This window comes from Lissotriton vulgaris, chromosome 1_1 (genome assembly GCF_964263255.1).
Source record: "Lissotriton vulgaris chromosome 1_1, aLisVul1.2, whole genome shotgun sequence".
In the NCBI taxonomy this organism is placed as follows: Eukaryota; Metazoa; Chordata; class Amphibia; order Caudata; family Salamandridae; genus Lissotriton; species Lissotriton vulgaris.
Window position 1 is genome coordinate 1733794434 of NC_141685.1, and position 20931 is coordinate 1733815364.

General features: G+C 43.9%; 1 protein-coding gene across 3 annotated transcripts in view; it reads right to left on the reverse strand.

Moving 5' to 3' along the window:
- NUP107 (nucleoporin 107) overlaps positions 1-20931 on the reverse strand; it is a 590137-nt gene that overhangs the window by 443528 nt on the left and 125678 nt on the right. For all 3 annotated transcript variants that reach the window (XM_086919004.1, XM_086919006.1, XM_086919003.1), the window contains exons 8-10: positions 10041-10089; positions 9573-9644; positions 9270-9358 (exon numbers count right to left, since the gene is read on the reverse strand). In XM_086919004.1, coding sequence (XP_086775130.1) covers positions 9270-9358; positions 9573-9644; positions 10041-10089 — 210 coding nt within the window. The remainder of the gene's footprint in view (positions 1-9269; positions 9359-9572; positions 9645-10040; positions 10090-20931) is intronic.

Genomic DNA, 20931 nt, shown 5'->3' on the forward strand with positions numbered 1-20931 from the left:
GGACCTCTGTGAATGAACGGACATTAGTAAACGTAAACATAGAACAGAGTAATGACCAGAAGGACCAGAGTCCCGAAGTGGTCCCTAGCGAGATTTCCCAACTCAATTGCAACACACTGATAACGAACATAATCCAGGAGGAGCTCAGGAGCCCCTTACTACAGACAGAGAACGCAACGACGCACAACAGGAGTATGAGCTACCCTCCCAACCGATATCGAGTCCCGGGGCAGTGAGAATAGCCTCGTGGAATATTTGTGGCCTTGAGTCAAAAGTTACGAATAAAGTGGAGTTTATACATGGCCAAACCATCATGTGTCTCCAAGAAACGTGGTTACTAAATGAGATTACTAAATGAGATTCACGTTGACTGCTTCAAAACATTTCATACCCCAGCTGTCCGGTCAATACATAGGAGACATAAAGGGGGTTTATGTGTATATATATCCAACATGTTGAGGGTTAAGGAAATCAAGATGTCAAAAAGTACAGAATATTACCAAATGGTGTATATATTCCTGTTTTCGCCAGTAAAATTGTTGGTTGTCAACTTTTATAACAATATTGATAAAGCTAAACTCCCTGATGTGTTAACAACTCTCGCAGAGGATTTTAAAGGGTCAAAATATTGTAAAAAGAATGGATGGAATATTGTTGTGGGTTTGGGACTATAATACAAGTATTTGTAGCCGGAATGTGTATGGTCCTGTGGAAAGTGATCTAGAGGACTACGGACATTCGGATCATTTTGTACATTCAGTTGGAGGTGATAAGCTCAATGATATCATGGCCACGTTTGACCTCAGGTTTGCCAATATATTGTGTTCGCCTACTGTGCTTTTTGACTTAACTTATATAGGCAGGGGATTTAAGTCTGTGATTGATTTTATTATTATTCCTACTAGATCCGCTGATCTGGTGAAAAAATTCATGACTCTCCCCAATGGTCTGAGCGATCACCTGCCACTCACTATACATTTAATGGCGTCTGATAATTGTGTTCCCTCTGTCGTAAAGAGCTTGGTTTGGTCCCAGGATATTACATTGGCTCGAAAGAACAGGTATGCAATAAGGTGGGGGAAAAAGGATCCAATAAGGATGAGCAATGACATAATATCAAGGGCTTTAACCTCAAATTTAGCTTGTTTAAACATAGGCCTTGCTCATGCTGACCTTTTACACGCCTTTATGCAGATCACCCAAACTATTCAATCCATTGCATCAACTTCTAATAAAAAGCCTACAAATAGGAGTGAAGGGTGGTTTGATAGTCAGTGCACCAAAGCGTACTCACTCCTTAAGGCTGCCCTCTCTAATCCGATAAGAGACGCTGACGCTATTAGAGCCTGCAGGACGGGCTATAATATAGCCAGGAAAAACCGGAAAAAGGAAAGGAGCAGGCGTGGGAGAATCTCTACGAGGCATCACAACTTAGAGATTCGCATTCATTCTGGCACGCAGTCAAGGACCCCTTTTTCTCTAATAGAGAGGCTGCGAGGATAGAAGTGGCAATTGATGAGGAAACCCGGAGAAACTTCTTTTCCAAGGTATATAGTAACGAGGCCGATGAAACAACAAGTCATTCAGAGACTAGAGAAGTAGACGGAGGTTACTCAGTCCACATACCAATTATCCTCGAGTTTTCTCTCGAGGAAATCCTGATGGCCATCAATAAAAGCAAAGGAAATAAAGCGCCAGGTCCTGATGGGATTCCCATAGATTTATTAAATTGACCACTGACCTTTGGCCTCCACTCCTGAAAAGAGTTTTAGATGCATGTTTCTCAACAGGGTTCATAAAATCATGGCCTGAATCCGTTATAATACCCATTTACAAGAACGGAGATCGGGATAACCCCTCTAGTTACAGACCGATATCGTTACTGGACTCACTAATGAAGGTTGCAGGAATAGTCCTAAACGAGCTCCAAATCTGGGACGAGGACAATAGCATACTGAGCCCGGTCCAGTACGATTTTAGGGAGGGGATGGGTACCACCGAGCAGGTTTAAAATTTTGTTTTACTCCAAGGGAAATACACGCAAGCTAAAAAAGGTCACCTTTATGCAGTATTCGCTGATCTCACAGCCGCCTTTGATTGCGTGAATCACAGTAAACTCTGGGATATTTTGGTGGACATGAAAGTGGAACCCCCACTAGTACAGTTTTTATGCCAATTGTACGCAGGCGCCACAGCAAAGGTGAAACATGGCCTTAAAGGGGAATGCACCAAATCATTCCGCGTAGAGAGGGGAGTCAGGCAGGGCTGCGTTTTGGCCCCGTTCCTCTTCTCCATTTATACCAACGCATTGGAGGAGTAACTGGGGGCAAGAGTTAGCGATACGCAGAGATATAATAACAAACAGATTGTCTTCCTTCTCTACGCGGACGACGTGGTGCTAATGGCCAGAACCAAGATGGGCCTACAGAGAGCACTGTCCACATATATTGAGTTTATGGCCAATAGGGGTCTAAAACTAAAAGCAAAGAAAACTTTTGTGATGACGTGTGGAAAAGGGAGGCCTAGACTAAAGTATTTAGCTGCAGGGGAGACCAGAATTGAAAACACCAGAACATTTTACTACCTCGGGGTACTTCTTGAAGATTCAGGTTCCGGGGCCCCAGCAGTTAAAAGTAGGACTCTTGTTTAAACGCTCTGTTATGGCCCTAACGAACTTTGCACAAAAACTTGGCAAAAGACCTCCGGAGATCTTATTGAAAATTTATATTGCGAAATGTAGAAGCACAGCAATCTATGGGGCGGGTATTTGGGGTTTTTATAACGTATCTTCCATTCAAAAAGTAGAAAATGCATTTCTTAGGTACATCTTAGCTGTCCCGCGGAGTACTCCAGTTTTTAATTGCCACGCTGAGCTAGGCATTGAGTTTATTACTGATCTCATCAGAACACAACAGATACGGTTGTGGCACAGAGTCTGGTCTGAGTCTGCGCTGGTTTTAAATCGAGAAATCATAAAGGACATAATGTCTCTGGATAACGCCAGTAAGATTCCCTGGCTAAAAAGTATGTTAGAAATTTTCTGAATGATATAAATAGACCAGAATTATACAATAGGCCTGAAATGATAGTCTCTATATCCAAAAAAGAATTGAAGACACTGTGTATGAATCATTTGTAACAACTTAGATTATCCGGGGAAATTACAAAAACCTAGATAGATTTGTTTTGACCAGGTTCAGGCTTGAGACCTTTCACCAGCTGGTAACATTTCTAATTAAAAACGACTGGTCAAGGGAACTAATACTTTGCCCATGCGATAACTTGGCGTTGCAATCCACCATTCATGTGGTTTTATTTTGCAAATGTTATAGTAGAGAACGCGTAAGATGGATTAGGCCATATTTAAAGCAGGTTAACTGGTGGCAATGCCTTCCAGCTTTTTTATTCTTACAGCTATGGAAAATGAATACTGTATTGGAATCATATCTGGCTTTTTAAAAAGTATTCTGAAGAAGCGGAACAGTATAATGTATTAGATATTACTTCTGAATGCTCTACTTTTGTATGGAAATAATTGTTTTTTTATCTACGAAAATATATGAACTTGATTATTTATTGTACTTTTTTTATCTGCTGCTTTTATGATTTTATTTTTTGCTGAAATCGATTAAAGCATTTATTGATTGACTAAGAAGTACTGCTTTTTTCCGGATCTACGCTTGCTGGCGCGGAAAAAAGAAGAACTGACATCAGCGCGCGAGGGCGGCGTCTAAGTACTCCGAAGACGTAATCCCAGCACCAACGACAGACGGGGAGCCGCAGACGACGCCTACCGACCCGCAGGGGTACTGCTACGCAAAACTTTAGGGATCCAGTCTGACACCTGGGGATATTCTAAGGTAAGGAATCTAACACTAACCTGGTTCTTTCAGATAGAAGGTTTAGGCGCGAAAGCTGATTTAGTTTAAATTGGACAATAAATGCATAATGGGATGCACCTAACGTATTGACATAACAATGCAAGGTATCCTCAAAGGTGAAAACAATTGACGGACTAACAGGTGACCAAAAATGAGGGCACCGTCATGCAATGGTTGAAGCTTCACTACAAATATCTGGGCTCAAATGGCTAAGCTTTAGGAGTTTGTTGGAAAGCTATCTAGAAAGGGTTCTATTTTTCGCAATCTCATAATTAGTTCAGCTAAAATTGTCCTGGAGGTTGTACGTTTACTGCATTTTTTATATGTACAGTGCCTAGCTCTTGATAGTATTCAATATGACCAAGGCATATCTCCTCAGTCTGTGACACCCAAAAGAGAGAAATTGATCAAAACCTCATTGATGTACTACTGTACCATAGATGCAGGTATGGTGGGATATTATTATTGGTAATTAATTACATTTGTAAGGCGCAACAGCTACACAAAAAGGGTTTCCCGGCGCCAGCCAGTCCAAGGAATAGATAGCAGCTTAAAGATTATTGGTTGAAAAGCCAGGTTTTTAAGGATTTGCGTAATTGGACAAACACTGTTTCAATCCGAATTGAGGCGGGAAGTGAGTTCCATAGGGAAGGGCCGAGGTGTGCAAATGATCATCCACACATCCGAGATTGTTTGACTCTAGGCACAGTAAATTTCCCTTGAGTAGATGAGCGAAGGCAGCAAGAAGGCACATAGGAGCAGACCAGAGACTGCGGATACTGAGGGGCCACACCTGTTTTGATTTTAGACATATAGCTCAGGGCTTTGAACTTAATACGCTTCTCCACCCTGAGCCAATGCAGGTCACGCAGGTGACTGGAAACAGCAATAGCTCTAGGAACCCGGTAAAATAGTCATGCAGCCGAGTTCTGAACCATCTGCAGCCTGCGAATCACCACCTTATTTGCTCCCAGGTAAAGAATGTTACCGTAGTCCTGTCTAGATGTGACAAGCACTTGGACCACAGTTCTCTGGGCAGGCTCTGGCAACATCCAAATGATCTTTTTTAGCCACTTCAAGATGGTGAAGCATGTGGCGGCTACCTTAACAGCCTGATGTTGCATAGTTAGTGAGTCATCGATGATGACACCCAAGTTGCGGACTTGGCGGGAAGGCTGAGGAAGTGCGCCCATCTCACTAGGCCAATGTTGGGGCCCCAGAGATCCTTGTTTTTACCTAAGACAAGAACCTCGGTCTTCTCTCCGTTGAGCTTAAGGTAGTTGGCCTGCATCCATGAGGCAATTTTACCCAAGCCCAACTGGAGGAGGGAAGTCTCAGCTGCGCTCTCCATTGACATAGAGAAGATAATCTGGGAGTTATCCGCGTAAGATAACAGTGGGCAAACCAGCACCCTCAGCAATATTAGCCAAAGGTCTGACATACAGATTGAATAGTAGGAGGCTAAGGATGGAGCCCGGCGGGACCCCATAAGGTGAGAGAAGGGTATCAGAACTATCAGCGGGAGAAAAAACTTGGAAGGTTCGATTGGCAAGAAAAGAGATGAGTCAATCGAGGGCTGAGCCACAGATGCTCAAAGATCTTAAGCTTTCAACAAGCACGGTGTGAGACACCATGTCAAAAGCTGCGCTTAAATCGTGCAATACGAGGGCCACAGTGTCTCCAGCGTCCAAATGGTGTTTCCATGACCCAAAAAACCGCAGTTTCCATTTAAAAACCAGCTCTGAATCCCGATTGGGATGAGTGAAGGGTTTTCTGTGATTCTACAAATTTAGACAATTGTGCGTAGATGTGCTTTTCCAAAATCTTGGAGAAAGCCAGTAGCATAGAGTTAGGCCGGTAATTAGATGACAAATCAGCATCTGAGTTGGCCTTCTTCAGATCGATGCCTCCTAGTAACCTAATGCTAGCCAAAGACTGGGGAAATGGCCATATGCAGAGGCTGAGAGATAATATGTGAAAGATACCATTAAAAATGTATAAAGTTTGACTCGGGCCCCCTCTGATTAGAATGGATATCTAGGTAAACCGATATACTTTGGATGTAGGCAGAAAGTAAAGACGATCAGGTGACACGCCATATCATTTCCACATTCAACCCTTCCTTTGCAGTTTTGAGAGAGGAGATCCAATATGTCTTCTTATCTTTACGCGTGTCTATTATGGCCGGTCTCAGATTATTTCTAAAAAAATCCACTTAAGTTTGTTTTCTGTATGGCCTTGGTCACAACAATGTTGGACTAAAGGTGCTTGGAGTTTTTTTGTCCTGATCACCGACTTGTGATCGGTGAAACGGGTCCTTAATTCTCTGCCAGTTTCACCTATATATCCAAGACCACACAGGCATATAATGAGATATAAGACATTACAACTTCTGCAATTTGGCAGCTCTTTTAGGAGGCCAGTGTGTCCTTTATATTGCCATCTCTATGTTATAAAGGCAGCATCCCACGCATGACAGGTGCCACATCTGTGGTTCCCCTTGATCAGATCAGTTCCCACAATCGAGCATTGTTTTTGGTTACCGGTTTCAACCTAGTGTGGACTATTTTGTCTTTTATATTTGCATTCCTTCTATATGCAAAAATGGGTCTGTCTAGTGTGTTGTCAACCTCATTGATGTTCAGGATTTTCCAGTTTTTATCAAAAATCATTTTGACTTTATGGTTAAGATTCGAGTGATTTATCACACAGACATGCTTATCTTCTTTCTTGTGTTAGGTCCCTGTTCAAGAGCATCTCAACTGTGGTAATTTGCTCTCTTAGATGCTTGTCGAATCAGGAGTTTAGGATAACCTTGCTTGATAAGTGTCTGCTTGAGTGCTTCTCCATGCAACTCATTCGCCGATAGGGGAACAATTTCTTTTAATTCTCAGGAATTCCCCAAAGGGGATAGAATCTTTTTGACAGTTTGGATGAAAACTGGAGTGTTGAAAACCTGTTTTTAGCTGTAGGTTTTCTGTAGAAATTGACTTGTAACATAACATACCTTGTGGTCCTTTATTCCAAATATCCCAAAATTCTACTTTTTCAGAATTGCGTTTCTCTGGGAAAGTTCTTAGCACTAAGATTAAGCCACTGAATACATTGTAGAAGGCTTTCCTCTTCTCCTGACCATACGTAAATGGGGCAGCCTCATTAAAAATGTGTTCGCGTTCATAGTCTCCCATGTGTATGTGCGCTATAATAGGAGCACAGGATGTTCCCATGCTAGTTCCTTTAGTTTGATGATACATGGTGCCACTGAGTTCGAAGTAGTTTTTAAAGAGCACTATTTTTAAACATTCCAATATGAATCTGTACGGTCAATAACTTGGAAATCTCTCTTGCAGGGCCTCTACTGCTCCTATGGCTTCTTTATCAGGAATATTTGTGTAAAGCGCCTCAATATCTAATGTGAGCAGAATTTCCTGTTCTGGATTATAGGGTACGTTCTCTATCTTGGCTATGATATATCCAGTATCTCTGACATAGGACTGATAGCTCTTTGTCAGACGACACATATGTATCCACATATTTGGATAATGGCTCTGTATGTGAATTAAAGGATGAAATAATGGAAAGCATTGGGGGAATCTATTGTGTCTTTGTGCATTTTAAGAACGCTTTAGATGACTGAGGTGACTGGATTCTGTATATTCAGAAACTCACATTCTATTTCATATATTTTACTATCTGATTCCATTTTGTTTCCAATTCCATCACAGTCTCGCCAAGATAATCCACATCTTTTTCAGAGTTTATAGTTTAGGGCAAGGTCATCACGTAGCCCTTGGAGAACTCTAGTTAGATCTTCTTTCACATACTCCCACAAATCTCTTTAACCCCTTCCCTGCTCATGACGAGCTCAGCTCGTCATGCAGTGCACTGCTCCTGTGCTCATGACGAGCTGAGCTCGTCATGAACAATGGGAAATAAGGATCTGCAGGACAGCAGAGAAATCTCCCTAGCGGCAATAAGGTTAAACTTGCCAGAATGCCCAGGAACTTTGCTTTTGAGCATCATGGCTATCTCTTGGGCATTTGCATTTAAGGGTATTGCCATGGTGTAGCAATGTAATGTAACATGGGTTTGTAAAGCCCAAAACTTGCCACTCATGAGGGTATTTTGGGGCTGAGTAGGTGCGGGTCTGCAAGAAGGATCAGATGAAGAGCCAGGTTTTCAGTTTCTTGTGGAAATCCATAAGTGGCGCTGCTGTCCTGATGTGCTGGGGGAGGTAGTTCCAAGATTTGGCTGCCGGATAAGAGAAGGCCCTACCTCCTGCAGTGTTTAAGAGGAAGAAGAGAAAAACAGGAATTTCCTCTGGGTGGGCTTCTTCAGCAGCATCGTAGGTAAGTTGGGGGGTCTGAGGCTAGTCAGAAAGAGAGAGGTGGTGGGAAATGTGCACCGGGGGATTTTGGTGTGTGTTTAAATAATTGTAGTTAGCCAAATCTGCACCTATGGATACTTTCTAGGAAAATATCTTAAGCAAGTCAATATACAAACAAACCTAAGGAGACTTTCACCTTTAAACAGTCAACGATCCCCTCTGTTTTTAGACCTACTGTAACGGAATGAGTATTACCTGGATAGGAAGCAGATTTTTTTGCTATTGTTGCATTACTGTTCTATGATACTGTATGGGGGCCGTGCTATGCAGGTCTCCTCCGTTATCTACAATGTTGGGTTATAAAACAATAAAATAAATGTATTCTGTAACCAGTCGATTAAGTGGAAACTATAATACAGGTATTTCCTGCAGTCCCTAACACAATGAGTAGGGAGGAGGGATCTCAGTTGGTCTTTCAATGTACAGATACTAATGACTGCAGACCTCTAGCAAAGTGCATAGTGACCAGGAGATTAAAAACAGCTATGGAATTCAATTATTCTTCATCACCACATAGGTACGCCTCTTCCCATTTGTGATTCATGCACTAGGTCTGTCAAAAGCTTCGATATCAACGAAACCTGTGCAAAGAAAGTGCATTATATTTTGCTGCCAATTGCCCAGTCAGGCGACTGTCTGCGTATAGCACTTTTACAAGACACAGAGAAGCACTGTTTGCACTCAGAATGTACTCATTAAAAAACTGCTGCTGCTTTATGGTAGCGCAGGAAGTCCACCCACATAATTCTAAAAAGAGGGAAATTCTTACTGAGATGGGTTTAGTAATTAGAGCTGATCAAAATGGGTAAAATGTAATTCTGTTGTAGCATCTTGATCAAATGATCTAAGACTTCAGTTTCTAGTCTAGTAAACAAGGTTACCTTCTTAAGCAAGAGTGAACAAGTAAGCACTGATAAGATCTAACAATTCCAGGTCATCATTTTATACAGACCTGCAAGATAGGTACGCAAGGAAATGGAATCATCAACTGCACAACTTACCAGTATACAGACTTAGCAAAGAACTCAATGTTATCGGAGAAATCACCAACGCCATCCTTTGCAATGCTCTCTAGCCAATCCACCACCAGCTGAAATTAGAAGAATTGAATAAAGGCTTAGAGTGTGCACAGACAAACATAGAAAATCTTAGTCCAGGGTTATAGGAAGAAAACGACTAAGCATTAGCAATTTAAAAAAAACTGCCTCCTGCATTACATACAACAGCAATGTTCTGCAATGTAAGGATACACTTACTTCAAGCAACATCGCATCATTGTGATTATTCATGACTAAAAGTCTTACTTGGCTTTGTCGAACAAGTGAATCTCTCTGGAACAGCTTTTCAACAACTGTCTTTTCACTGGCATTTGGAGCCTAAGCATAAAAATGGCAGATAAAGATAATCAGATTTCCAAAAAGACAAACGTATAGTGGTCAGATAGGTCGGCGAGTTAAAGAATATGTTGAGGAAATCGGTGTGCAACCGCTTATTTCTAGACCTGAAACCAGGCAAAGATGGCACAGTATTCCAAAACTGATGACACCAGTACCATGGAAATCGGACAACTAGATAAAGCCACAAGACTGGGGCAACAAGAGCAAGTTGAAAAGTGTTATAACTTATCCAATAGGTCGCCAACTGGAATCACAGTGGTTGGCAATTTTTATTGACTTGTATATGAAACGCAATAAACATATAAGCTGAATAGAAGATACGGATGTCACATAAAGGATTATTTCTCTCAACCGTAAGGAAAATAAAAGACTTACTGCAATTTCAAACATTGTTTCGTCTTCAAGAGCTGACTGTATTCGGTCTCTAGAAATTTGAGCAGATGGATAATATGTAATACATGCATCTATCAACAAGCAGAAACATTAATAATTTTCACATGCGGTTCACACTTTACTTGTTCATAAGTGAAAGTCTTAAGAAACAGTAGCATCTGGACAATAAACAATTCACTGACAGATAATGCTAAAGATGAGTAACAGGAGAAATTACAGACCCCTACTCATAATAATTCTTGAATTCCTAGTTTAACAGTTCTGATGGGATAGATCCACACAAGTAAGGGGATTTAGAGCTTTTTTCAAAAGGAAAAAGCTTTAAAGGCACAGGCAACAACAGACCCATACATCTATTATTCCATTCAGAACAATTCCTTTCTTATAATTTTTTCAAAACATAGGCACAAAAATCCTGGAGAGCAGATAGCCCTGCAGTTCAAAAAGCATGATAAAACATTGGACCGTCACTGGTGCTGTCTTCATGGAAACTGGAATGGCATGGTAAGAAAATAAACAATGTATTTAGGCCCAGATGTCTGTACTGGGGTGAATGTATGACATTGTTCTGCATTCTGTCCATCAATTGTTGTTTTTGCAGCAGTCTTCATGGAATAGCATCAGCTTGAATGCAGTTGAGAGGAAGCAGTTCATTGTGCAAATAATAACACACATGGCTACTGAAGGAAACCACATGTAAGCATGCATTCAAGCCACTCCAGGCAACAGTTCATCTACTGGTCACAAAAATACTTTTTCCAATCTACAAAGTACGAGTGCCTACCTCATATACCTTAAGATATGTTCTTTCCTCCTCTGAGGAAAGATTATTTTAAAAGCAATAAGAGAACAAAATGCTGGGTTCGTGGAGGAGGTGTTTGAAAAACAATCGTATCCCTCTGAAACAGGCAAGTAAACCTCTATTTATGAAGATTGAGTTGATGGATTGCAATCTTCCTCCCAAAGAGGTTTGTGACATTCTGGCTGCCAGACACCCTTCCACGAAAACTGTATGTACAGGGCACTAGGAGAAGTTACTTCCTTGGTATTTCCTCCACCATTATCAACTCTTGGAAGCAAGCTTGTGAGACTTACTTCTGTTCTTCATTAGCCCAGTTAGGCCTTGCTGTAGCTGCAGTTAAAGGTTATGTGTCGACCTTTTCTGCCTTTCTATGTTTACTGTGTCAGCATACCTCTTAAAGTCACCCTTTGTAATGAGTTTTCTGAGGGGGTGATCCGCATGTTCCCATCAACATCTTATGTGATGCTGCTGTGGGACCTTAGTTTGGTTCTCACTTATCTACTGTGCACTCTATTCGAACCTATGTATAGTTGTCATTTACATCTCTTGACCAACAAGACTGTGTTCCTTATTGCTATAACCTCTGCCAGGCAAGTATGTGAACTATAGCCTTTGTGTACCCAACAGTTCTACATTTTTCCTACACCAACTGGTCTTCCGGACAAATGTGGCATGCCTGCTGAAGGTAGGCACGCCCTTCCATATAGGGCAGTGCATCGCCGTTCCAACTTTGTGTTCTACCTCACCCCTCTAAGGAAGTGGACCAGCTTCACAGACTATCTAAAGAGGGCCTTCAGTTTTTAGATTGATTGGACAATCTCAACATGCAGCAGCATATCAGCAAGGCAACTAAGGGAGCTAATTTCCAAATCAATACCTTGAGGAAACTTAAACCCTTCCTCCCAGCCAAGGACTTCCAAACTGCAGTACAAGCCCTAGTCATTCCTCGCATAGACTACGGAAGCGTTGCCCTCTGTGGACTCCCCCTATCTACAACTGCACCCCTAAGAGCCTCTCTGAACGCTGGCTGCAGCGAGTCTCATCACTGGTTCAAAAAAACGCTCGCATATTTACCCTGACTTAAAATCCCTGAACTGGCTGCCTTTTGAAGCCAGAATACATCTGAAAATTGCCTGCATGACACACAGGGCTGTACACCACAACTCACCCGGCTACCTCACTCAGAAGTTGTCAATATCTGTGGGTCAAGAACCACTAGAAGCACAAAAAATCTTCTTCTGAAACCTCGAAGATTCCGGAAGGAAAAAACATATAAACGTTCCTTTTCAGGAATGGCACCCAGAATCTGGAATACACTCCCTCCAGAAAGCAGACTTATCTCCTCCACTGCATTTTTTAAGAAAGAAGTAAAAGCTATCCTCATGGCTAAATTCATCAGAATTTTTACTTTGGATCTATTTGAGACTCTGCACCTTTTTGTTTATCTGATTGTCTATTTGTTCCATTAGTTTATCTGATTGACTATGCTCCTTCATGTACCTACCATATTTTGCTACCTTTCTGTAAAGCTCTCTGATATCTGCAAAGATCTTGTTTGCGCTATATAAAACTTTCAAAATAAATAAATAAATAAAGTATATAGGGATCTGCTGAAGAGAGAATCCAGCTCGCTCACTTACTCACTTGGCTGAAGTACAATAGTAAAGGATGTCTACCATATTATCAAATTTGCATCAATGTATGACATGGCTTCGAGGTGCTTGTTTAGCCACAACAGACAAAACACAGAAACATGGAATAGCCACGACCCTCTTTGTCAAAACTGACCGCCTTTCGACACCCCATTCCACCTGACCCTCTATATGCAAGACAAGCAGCATTAGTGTACACCTGCCAAGAACGAGACTGGTATGGGGAACACATCGCCACAATATTTTTATCAGGAAAACATCACTTACCTGTGAAAATACTATAAAAAATTAGGCAAAAAACTGAGTAAGAGCTCTTAAGGCTACATTAGCCACAAGACCAATGAAGTGTGGTTTGACAGAAGATACTAACTGGCGTTTGTGTATCCATCTGGTAAAGGAGGACTTTTCATGTAACTAGTTTAAGGTTGCAGGAGACAACTGCTTCAAAATCCATGCGTCTAAATGAAAGCAAACAACAAGCCGCCCAACAACGTGATGCTTACCTACAAGGTTTTGATGGACAATTAATTTTTGTGTGTGTATATAAACAACCAAGCAAATTCTAGATAACAAATCTTATCACATACCAGATGGAAGACAGCACTTGATAACAGATTTATCATCTTGCCAAGAGCTCGATGACAAAAACAAAGCCATTTACTCTAGTTCATCGCAAACTGTTCATTAGTAGCACCCAGTCATCACTGGCCAGGAATTTCACTAGATAAGCTTTCTGTTGGTGGAAAACGTGAACTGCACCTTCCCATCAGAAGTATTTTGAGTGCACCAGTGCCTTACTGCAGATCAACACACTCTGACAAATACACTCACATCATTGTTTACAAATTTTCTTTTTTAAAGAACAAGGGGGATTATCGAACAATCTACACTTCTGGAAATCCCCTTTTATCTAGAGGAAGACAAAGTATTGGAATGTTATCTCGTGCCTACATATGACCATACAAACACCTTTGATAACCTGAGAAAGGTTCCTCTGTTGTACAGCAGTAGAGGAAAAAGGGTTTTGCACCACACCACTCAAAATCACACTGGGAAGTGGTGAAAAGACGTGTAAAGATCAATCTTTTTAGAGTAGATACAGATGGAGTTTAGCTCCTGAAAAAACATAGCACCGTCAGGAGCATCCCTGGAATGGGGTGCTCGATCTCAGACTGGGCAAACAACCTTTTTGGTGGTGGACAGATTTTCCTGACTTGGTTGGGAGCAGTCATAAGCTCCTCTGCCAAATGAATCTACTTATAGGCCCTAGTCATGAAGTAGTGTGGCTCACTGGTTAGAGGCGGCAGACCCGAGAGCAGAGGACGGCCCGGGACCAGGGTTCGATTCCCGGCGCGGCAGGTTTCTGGACCAGGGTCAGCGGACTCGATAATTCTCTCGCCTCGGTGCCCACTCTGATCAGCGATCACACTCGGCAACTCTGGGCATTAGCTTGCCTCATCTTCACTAACGGCCCCACCAGACCGCCGGGGATGCCTGGTCTCACCCTGGAGATACCCATTAAGGGACCATCTCTCAGGGAAGCCAGGAAGGGTTTCGCAGCGGTCGAAGCGCCTTGGGACCCTACGGGTAAGTAGTGCGCTATATAAATGCCTATACATACATACATACATACATACATACAGTCATAGGATGCTGTGCCACAAAAGATGGGTAAGTAGCCTTTGGTCTGAAGTGCGTCCTAGGGTATATTAAGTTGTTAATAGATGCTTCTTAAATGTTTTCTGAAAAGTGAAATGGAAGAAGATGGCAGAAGGTTTATGGCAAGTGTTTACCTCAACGACAGACTCCTAAGTTAGCCTTAATGAGTCATGACCTGGAAAGCACCTTACTGGGACCAGGAAATGTACGCTTTTAAACTATATTTGCTGGGCCTACTTTTCCACCGATGACTGATGACTATCCTGTGGAATATTATAAAACATCCAAAGAGGTATTGAGAAAATATATGACCAGACTAGCTAATTACATTTAAGGGATGGTAAAATATATTAATCCTTTGATCCAGAACAGAGGTTAGCTTTTTTTAAATGAGTAAAAACTCACTGTACCTTAACTTATATCAACTGATAACTCTACTAAATGCAGATTATAAAATTCTTGCAAAAGAATTGGCAGTCAGAATAAACAAAGTTGCACAATTGTTGATTCAGAAAGAGCAAAGTTGATTTACTGCCAACAGCTACATACCATTATCAATTATTTAACTGAAGCTTTCACCCGTAAGAAAATTCCTGCAGAAGCTATGCTTCAGGATGCAAAAAAGCATTTGATCTTGTGAGCTGGGAAAGTCTTTTTTCGATATGAAGTGCATTTGTTTCACTTCCCAGCCCACTAGGGCATTAAGTAATCTGTTCAAGTACACTCAGGCAAATTTAATTATCAACTTGGAAAAATGTTGGTAAAGAATGTATACAATCACAACCCTAAGTGTTGTTTAGGAATATAAATGTCACATCTGATTTATCAAACCTATACAAGTTGAATTACGTCCTCTGATGAATTATTATTAATTTTTTTGTAGTTTGATATAGCGCGAACTCGAATTTAAGGTATCAGAGCGCTTTACATGAGCACCAGTAGCATTACAGATGAACGCATTAACGCATTAATTTTTTAGGCACAGCGAGATTAAGTGATTTGCCCAAATCACAGGATGTTTGGGCCTGCTGCTAGATTCAAACCTGGTTTCCCAGCCTCAAGGTCATCCACCCTAGCCATTAAGCCATTAAGCCACACAATCTTCTCCTTTAATTCTTTGACCCAGTTTCCCCTTGCAGCCCCAAACAGCAGGTCCTACGGTTCTGTTGTTTTGCTTTGCCTGTCTCTTGTGATTCCTGTAATTCTGCATTTTGTATTCTGTACTTTTGTGTTTGTGTTGTATTTTCCCTCGCTCTCTTGTTTTGGCATTTTTTCCTGCCCACTTTGCCGCCTCTCGATGATCGCTTCTCGTCTGCCTGACCTACCACCACTCAGCACCCATCCCTCCCCAGGACCTACTTAATGGAGGCCGCAGCGCAGGCATGCCGCTGGCGTGTCAAAGGAGCACTAAAGGCAAATCCATCTAGGAACCCTGGCACTCCCGCCACAACCAGGTACAGCGCAGCTGAGCTAAGAGTCATGAACCCCAGACTCGGTAACAACAACTACTGGCACACTTCTTCACAATCAACCTCAGGATCTTTTACCTGCTGGCACGCATCTTCTCCTGCAACACCAGAGCACTCGTATGCTCGTTGACAATCACGCCCGCCACGACTGCTACGAGCAATGAGACTGCCTCCTGCTGAACACATGATCACTTTACAAGCACACCACTGACATTTGGGACATCACCACTGTAGGAGGCTGGCTTAGTATATGGTGCACACTTATCTAAGTGAAGCACCTTCCACTAAGCCAGACAACCCTTACGGTGATTTTAGTGGTCTTAGACAACCATAGAACGCTCTCTAAGAGGTAGCTGTGGAGAGCAGCCTTCAGGCTTACTCCAGAATGAGTGTATAGCAGCTTGGTTTACCGGTACTAATCATATAGTATAGGTGAAGTGAAAAATAACCACATAGTGTAATTATAAAAATATGCATTTATTAAACACACTCACTAACACATTGCAATATCTCCTACCCAGAGATATAATCACAATACACACATTACTGTAACAATAGAAAACGTAAGTAGCACAAATACACAGTGGTCACAAGGGGGAGACTAAGCCATATATTAAGAAAGTGGAATGCACTGTAAATAGGGGAGGAGCCTAGCGACGAACGAAGATGGCCGCATAAGCTCTCGGCTCCGTCGACCTCCGCCTGTTGCTTCAATATCCTGTCGATGATCCTGTTTTCACGCCTCATCCCCGGGCGGATTAACTGTTGCTGATACCGGCGGTGTGGTCCCGGAAACTTACTACCCGGATTGGCGGAGCTGCGTCGTGCGGAAGTTCCTGGCCTGACGCCGTCAGTGAGCCGGGACCTCGAGTGCTGGCTCTGCCGGGCTACAGCGTAACAACAGTGGCTGGGGGACCCAGACGCGGTCCGGACGATTACGTGGATAGTAACTTGTCCCTGAATTGGTGGATTGCCCTCGGTTCTACACGTATTACGGAGGTGCATTAATCCTGAAAGCGGCTGTGAGGTCGGGGGCCCCCTTCCCGGCGACTGCCCGACCCGCCGGGTCGGAGCCCCCGCTCGAGAGGCCCCATCGTTGCTCTACGTTGCACCTCCTGTCCCCGTCCGCCCTGCTCGAACTTCGGTCCGCGAGTGCATCGGGTTCCGCGAAGGGCACGCAGATGTTTGGAGCTGCCCAAATGGAGGTGGTGCGGGATGGAGAAGAGCTGTCCTTGAGAACCGTGATGGCCGCCATTAGGGACCTGCACTCCTGTATGGTTTCTCTGTTCCACGAGTCGATCGCGGATACCATCGTAACGGACCGATCGTGTACGGACCCTGGCCTGTCTGGTCCCTCTGAACTGGCTGCTTATCCTGAGCTACTCCCGGAACTAAGCGATCTAGACCCATCATGTGTCGAAGCCTCGATGCCATCACCTGGATCGCTGGGTGAGGCCGGCCTTATTGTTTTGGAGCATCGCCCGCCATCTTTGAAGTGTCCATCGATGGTTTTGTTCGCTGTTCTATCCTCAACTGGAACTATTGATTTCAAGACCAGACGGTTATGCCCAATACTTTTCGATCGAGTGAGCTGTGTCTTGTTGTGGAACTTGGAAGGTTCGAACCTTTGTTTGATGGTAGCGAGTGTCATGGCGGCTGCTGGTTGTGGAGGACTGAGGGTCTTGACCGGACTCGCTACACGGATTCATGGGCTGGCTGGGACTTTGCACTGTCCAGGAGATGTGCTGGTGCAAGTTGCGGAACTTTGGGTGCACGTTCGCAGGGGTCAAGGGTGAGGCTGTAGATCGTTTTGGACTTCTGGGGTGTGTGAAGGACTGGGGATCCGCCATTTTCTTGTTATCGGGTGGTGGGGCGGAGTCAGACGTCCTCCCTGGGTACTGTCGTATTTAGATTTCTTTGTATTTCAGCTGGATCAATGACCGGGGCTGAATGTTGCAGGCGGGGGGCGGTGGGGCCGAGGGCACGTGTGTTTCTTCTCCTCCTCCACTTTTTTCTTCTCCTTTATTCTTTCCTTCCTCTTATTATTCCCTTTTCTTCTATATTTCGGGTTTTTGGAAGCTGGGCGATAGGCACGCTGCTAGGGGGGTAGGCCGTAGCCATCTGCAGGGGTGCAGGATGGGGGTTGGGGGGCGGGGTATTATTGTTTTTCCTTTTTTCTGTTACTGTGACCCTTTTCTCTTCTTTTAATTTAAAATGGACTATCTTTCCTTTCTCTTTTTCCTGGTTCGGGGTTCAGTGCGGCAGGTTATTGTTTGGATTATCAATATTGTGCTACGGCTACTCACTGGCAGCATTGGGCGGGCGTTAGCTGGGTGTATTCCGTTTCAGAATGCCCCCACAAACTGATTGCTGGTTTATTGTTGTCATTTCTGAGGATGGATTTGCTACTTTGCCCGCCCATCGGTTGAATGTGATTTAGTCCCTGTCGTTGGCTCCCTTCCATTTTCTGTTTCTATTTCCTCCCCTCCCTTTTCACCATACTGAAATTCACTGACTCGTTACGGTATTTATCCTGTATTATTTTTAAAAATGAACCTCTCTTATCCGGTGTTACTATCCTGAGGGTGCCATATCCGTTTTGAGTTCCTAGTTTGCTGCCGTGCCTCCGGGATGTTCGGCTGAATAGCTGTGTGCACTCTCCTTCTGTCAATAAAGGTTTTCCAAAAATTAAAAAAAGAACGTGGAATGCGAACCACGACCTAAGTCGAGACTGGACCCAAAAGACAAAAGTTTTGGGGACCCAATGAACCCCCAAGGTAAGTAGCCCGGAACCCCACGGAGGCTGTGTGCAGAGTGGGAACACAACCGTGTGATCAACACAAGTCAACGGGTAAGTCACGGTTGCAGTTTTTAAGAATGACCCTTCCCAGAGGACCCTGAAGAAACCCCAAGTAAGATGGATGGTTGGAGAGTCACCCCGCCAGTGGATACCCGGGAACCAGGAAACCTACACCAGGGAAGCCGGGTGCGAAGGTGTGCAGTGACGTCGGAAACCGCTGTAGACCACAATGGAGGACTCCACTGAAGATGCCGCTGGCAGATCCATCGGCATTACAGGAGGAACGGATATAAAGGTAAAATCTCAGCTGTCCTAGATGCTAGACACTCATGCAATGCTCTGTCAAATGCTGCCCAGTTTTTGTGCGTTCGGGTTGGTATATTTCTTTTGAACAGTTCTATGCATATTAGTAAACTCAACTGTGATTGCTTATTTCCCAGCAGAAAAATAAAAAATAAATGAAGGGAAGGTCAATCCAGTTTTTTACTATCTGTACTATATCATATGTCGTAGCATACCATACCAACTCAAGTGTGCAAAACAAAATGTATGAGACACATGCTTGTATTGTGTATTGCTGCTAAATGTACCCCGAAATAAAACTTTTTCTAATTTATTTATTTTAAAGATGCCGCTGGCAAAGAAGTTGAAAAAGTACAGTGGAACCCAAGGGTGGATTCATGATGAAAGGTAGCTGCAAGCAGAGGGGACAGAGTCTATGCCACTAAAGAGTGACCACGAGGCACGGAAAACGAATGCCCACCGATGTTGGAAAATGCTGGAGAGTTGACAGTGATCCTAGCGCTGTAGCAGGGCAGACAAGGCGAAGCTGTGGAAGACCAGGAGCTGTTCAAAAGCTGTCCCATGTCAGATGTCAAGAGCCAGGGGGATCGGTGTCCGGTGGGAGCACCCACAAGCCTTGGCAGCGGCAACAAACGTGGCAGACGGAAAAGGTGCAGTGTTGGTGATCAGTAACTTCAAAGGAACTCACCACAAGCAGGTAAGTCAGAGTAGGCCCCGAGCAAGCAGAGGAGCCACTAAAGCCAAAGAAGACCCTCCAGAGTACCCACAGGAGTCGCAAGAGAATCTCGAGCAGCTTAACAATGATGCAGGTTCATCGTGCAGAGGATGCGGTGAGGACGAAGTTCTTGGTAGCAAGAGATGCTGGAGCATCTTCAAGCCCAGAGATCTCAGATGAAGAGAGTCAACAAGCGTCGCTGTGATGCACAGAGGTACTGCTCCAGCAGTTCCAAAGAGGGATACTGGTTTCAAACTTTCTGTGATGATAGTGCAGGCCTTGAGGAGTTGCAAAATCACCACCTGTGTTGCTGAACCTTTTGTAGTTCAATCTAGCTCAGGAACAGTAAACCAGTCAGCTTCACTGCAGGGCCTGCAGAAGGGATATTCCTTTGGTTGTCTTGAATGTCCACAGACCTGGTGAAGAACCTGTTTGGAGCACAGGCACAGATGACACAGAAGACTGGCAGGACAATTAGACCAGGAGCAGCAGAAGGACTTCCCAGTACCAGTCTCTATTTCCAAAGCAAACGCCAAAGTGCCCAGACAGATGAAGATGAAGTGTTTTCGGAGTTGAAGCTTGTCCCATGACGAATCTAAGGAACCACCTACAGGTAAGACCTTAATTACCCTAAAGAAAGGGTTCCGCCGATTCAGAGGTCCCTCCCACAAGAGGGGCTGGACAGTGGGGAGGATACTCCCATGTCCTTTGTCCAATTTCGCACCAGAGCGGGAGCTAATGGCTTCCCAAACTGGTTCCTACTGGAGTGTGCAAGAAGGACACCAAATGTGCCCTTCAAAGCAGTCTAGTGGTGCTGTCAAGCGCCCCCACCCTGGCCCAATACATCAAGTGTGGCTCAATGATTAGAGCGGCAGACCCTGATACAGAGGTCTAGCCCGGGACCAGTGTTCAATTCCCCGCCTCTGCGGTTCTTGGGCTCAAAATTCCACGGACCTGATAATTCTGCCTCGGTGCCTATTCCAATCATGGAGTCCCACTCTGCAACTCTGGGCAATAGCTTGCTTAATCTCCACAACGGCCCCCACAACGCTAAGGATGCCTGGCCTCCACCTTGGGAGTGCCCAGGAATGGACGCCTCAAAGGGAAAGCCAGGATGGGTTCCACAGCGGTATTCGTACAAGCGCCTTGAGACCCTTGCGGGTGAGTAGTGCGCTATACAAGTATCAATTTACATTTGCATTTACATTTACAAGTCCGGTCTGGGAGGTGGTCACACCTCCATGTGACAGGAAACCTATTGTCGTGCCCTCCCCTGCTTGTGCTTGGCTCAACAGCAGGAGCGCAGAATCGTGTCTCTGGTCGGTAGCAGCCATAATTTGCTGTCCAGGTCTGGAAGACTGGTACAGGGAACATGGAGGGTTTCCCGGAGAAGCCCTACAGTGCATGGAATCATACCTCCAACACCGTTTATGGTATTGAGGTATGATTCCAACATGTTTGACACAAAACATG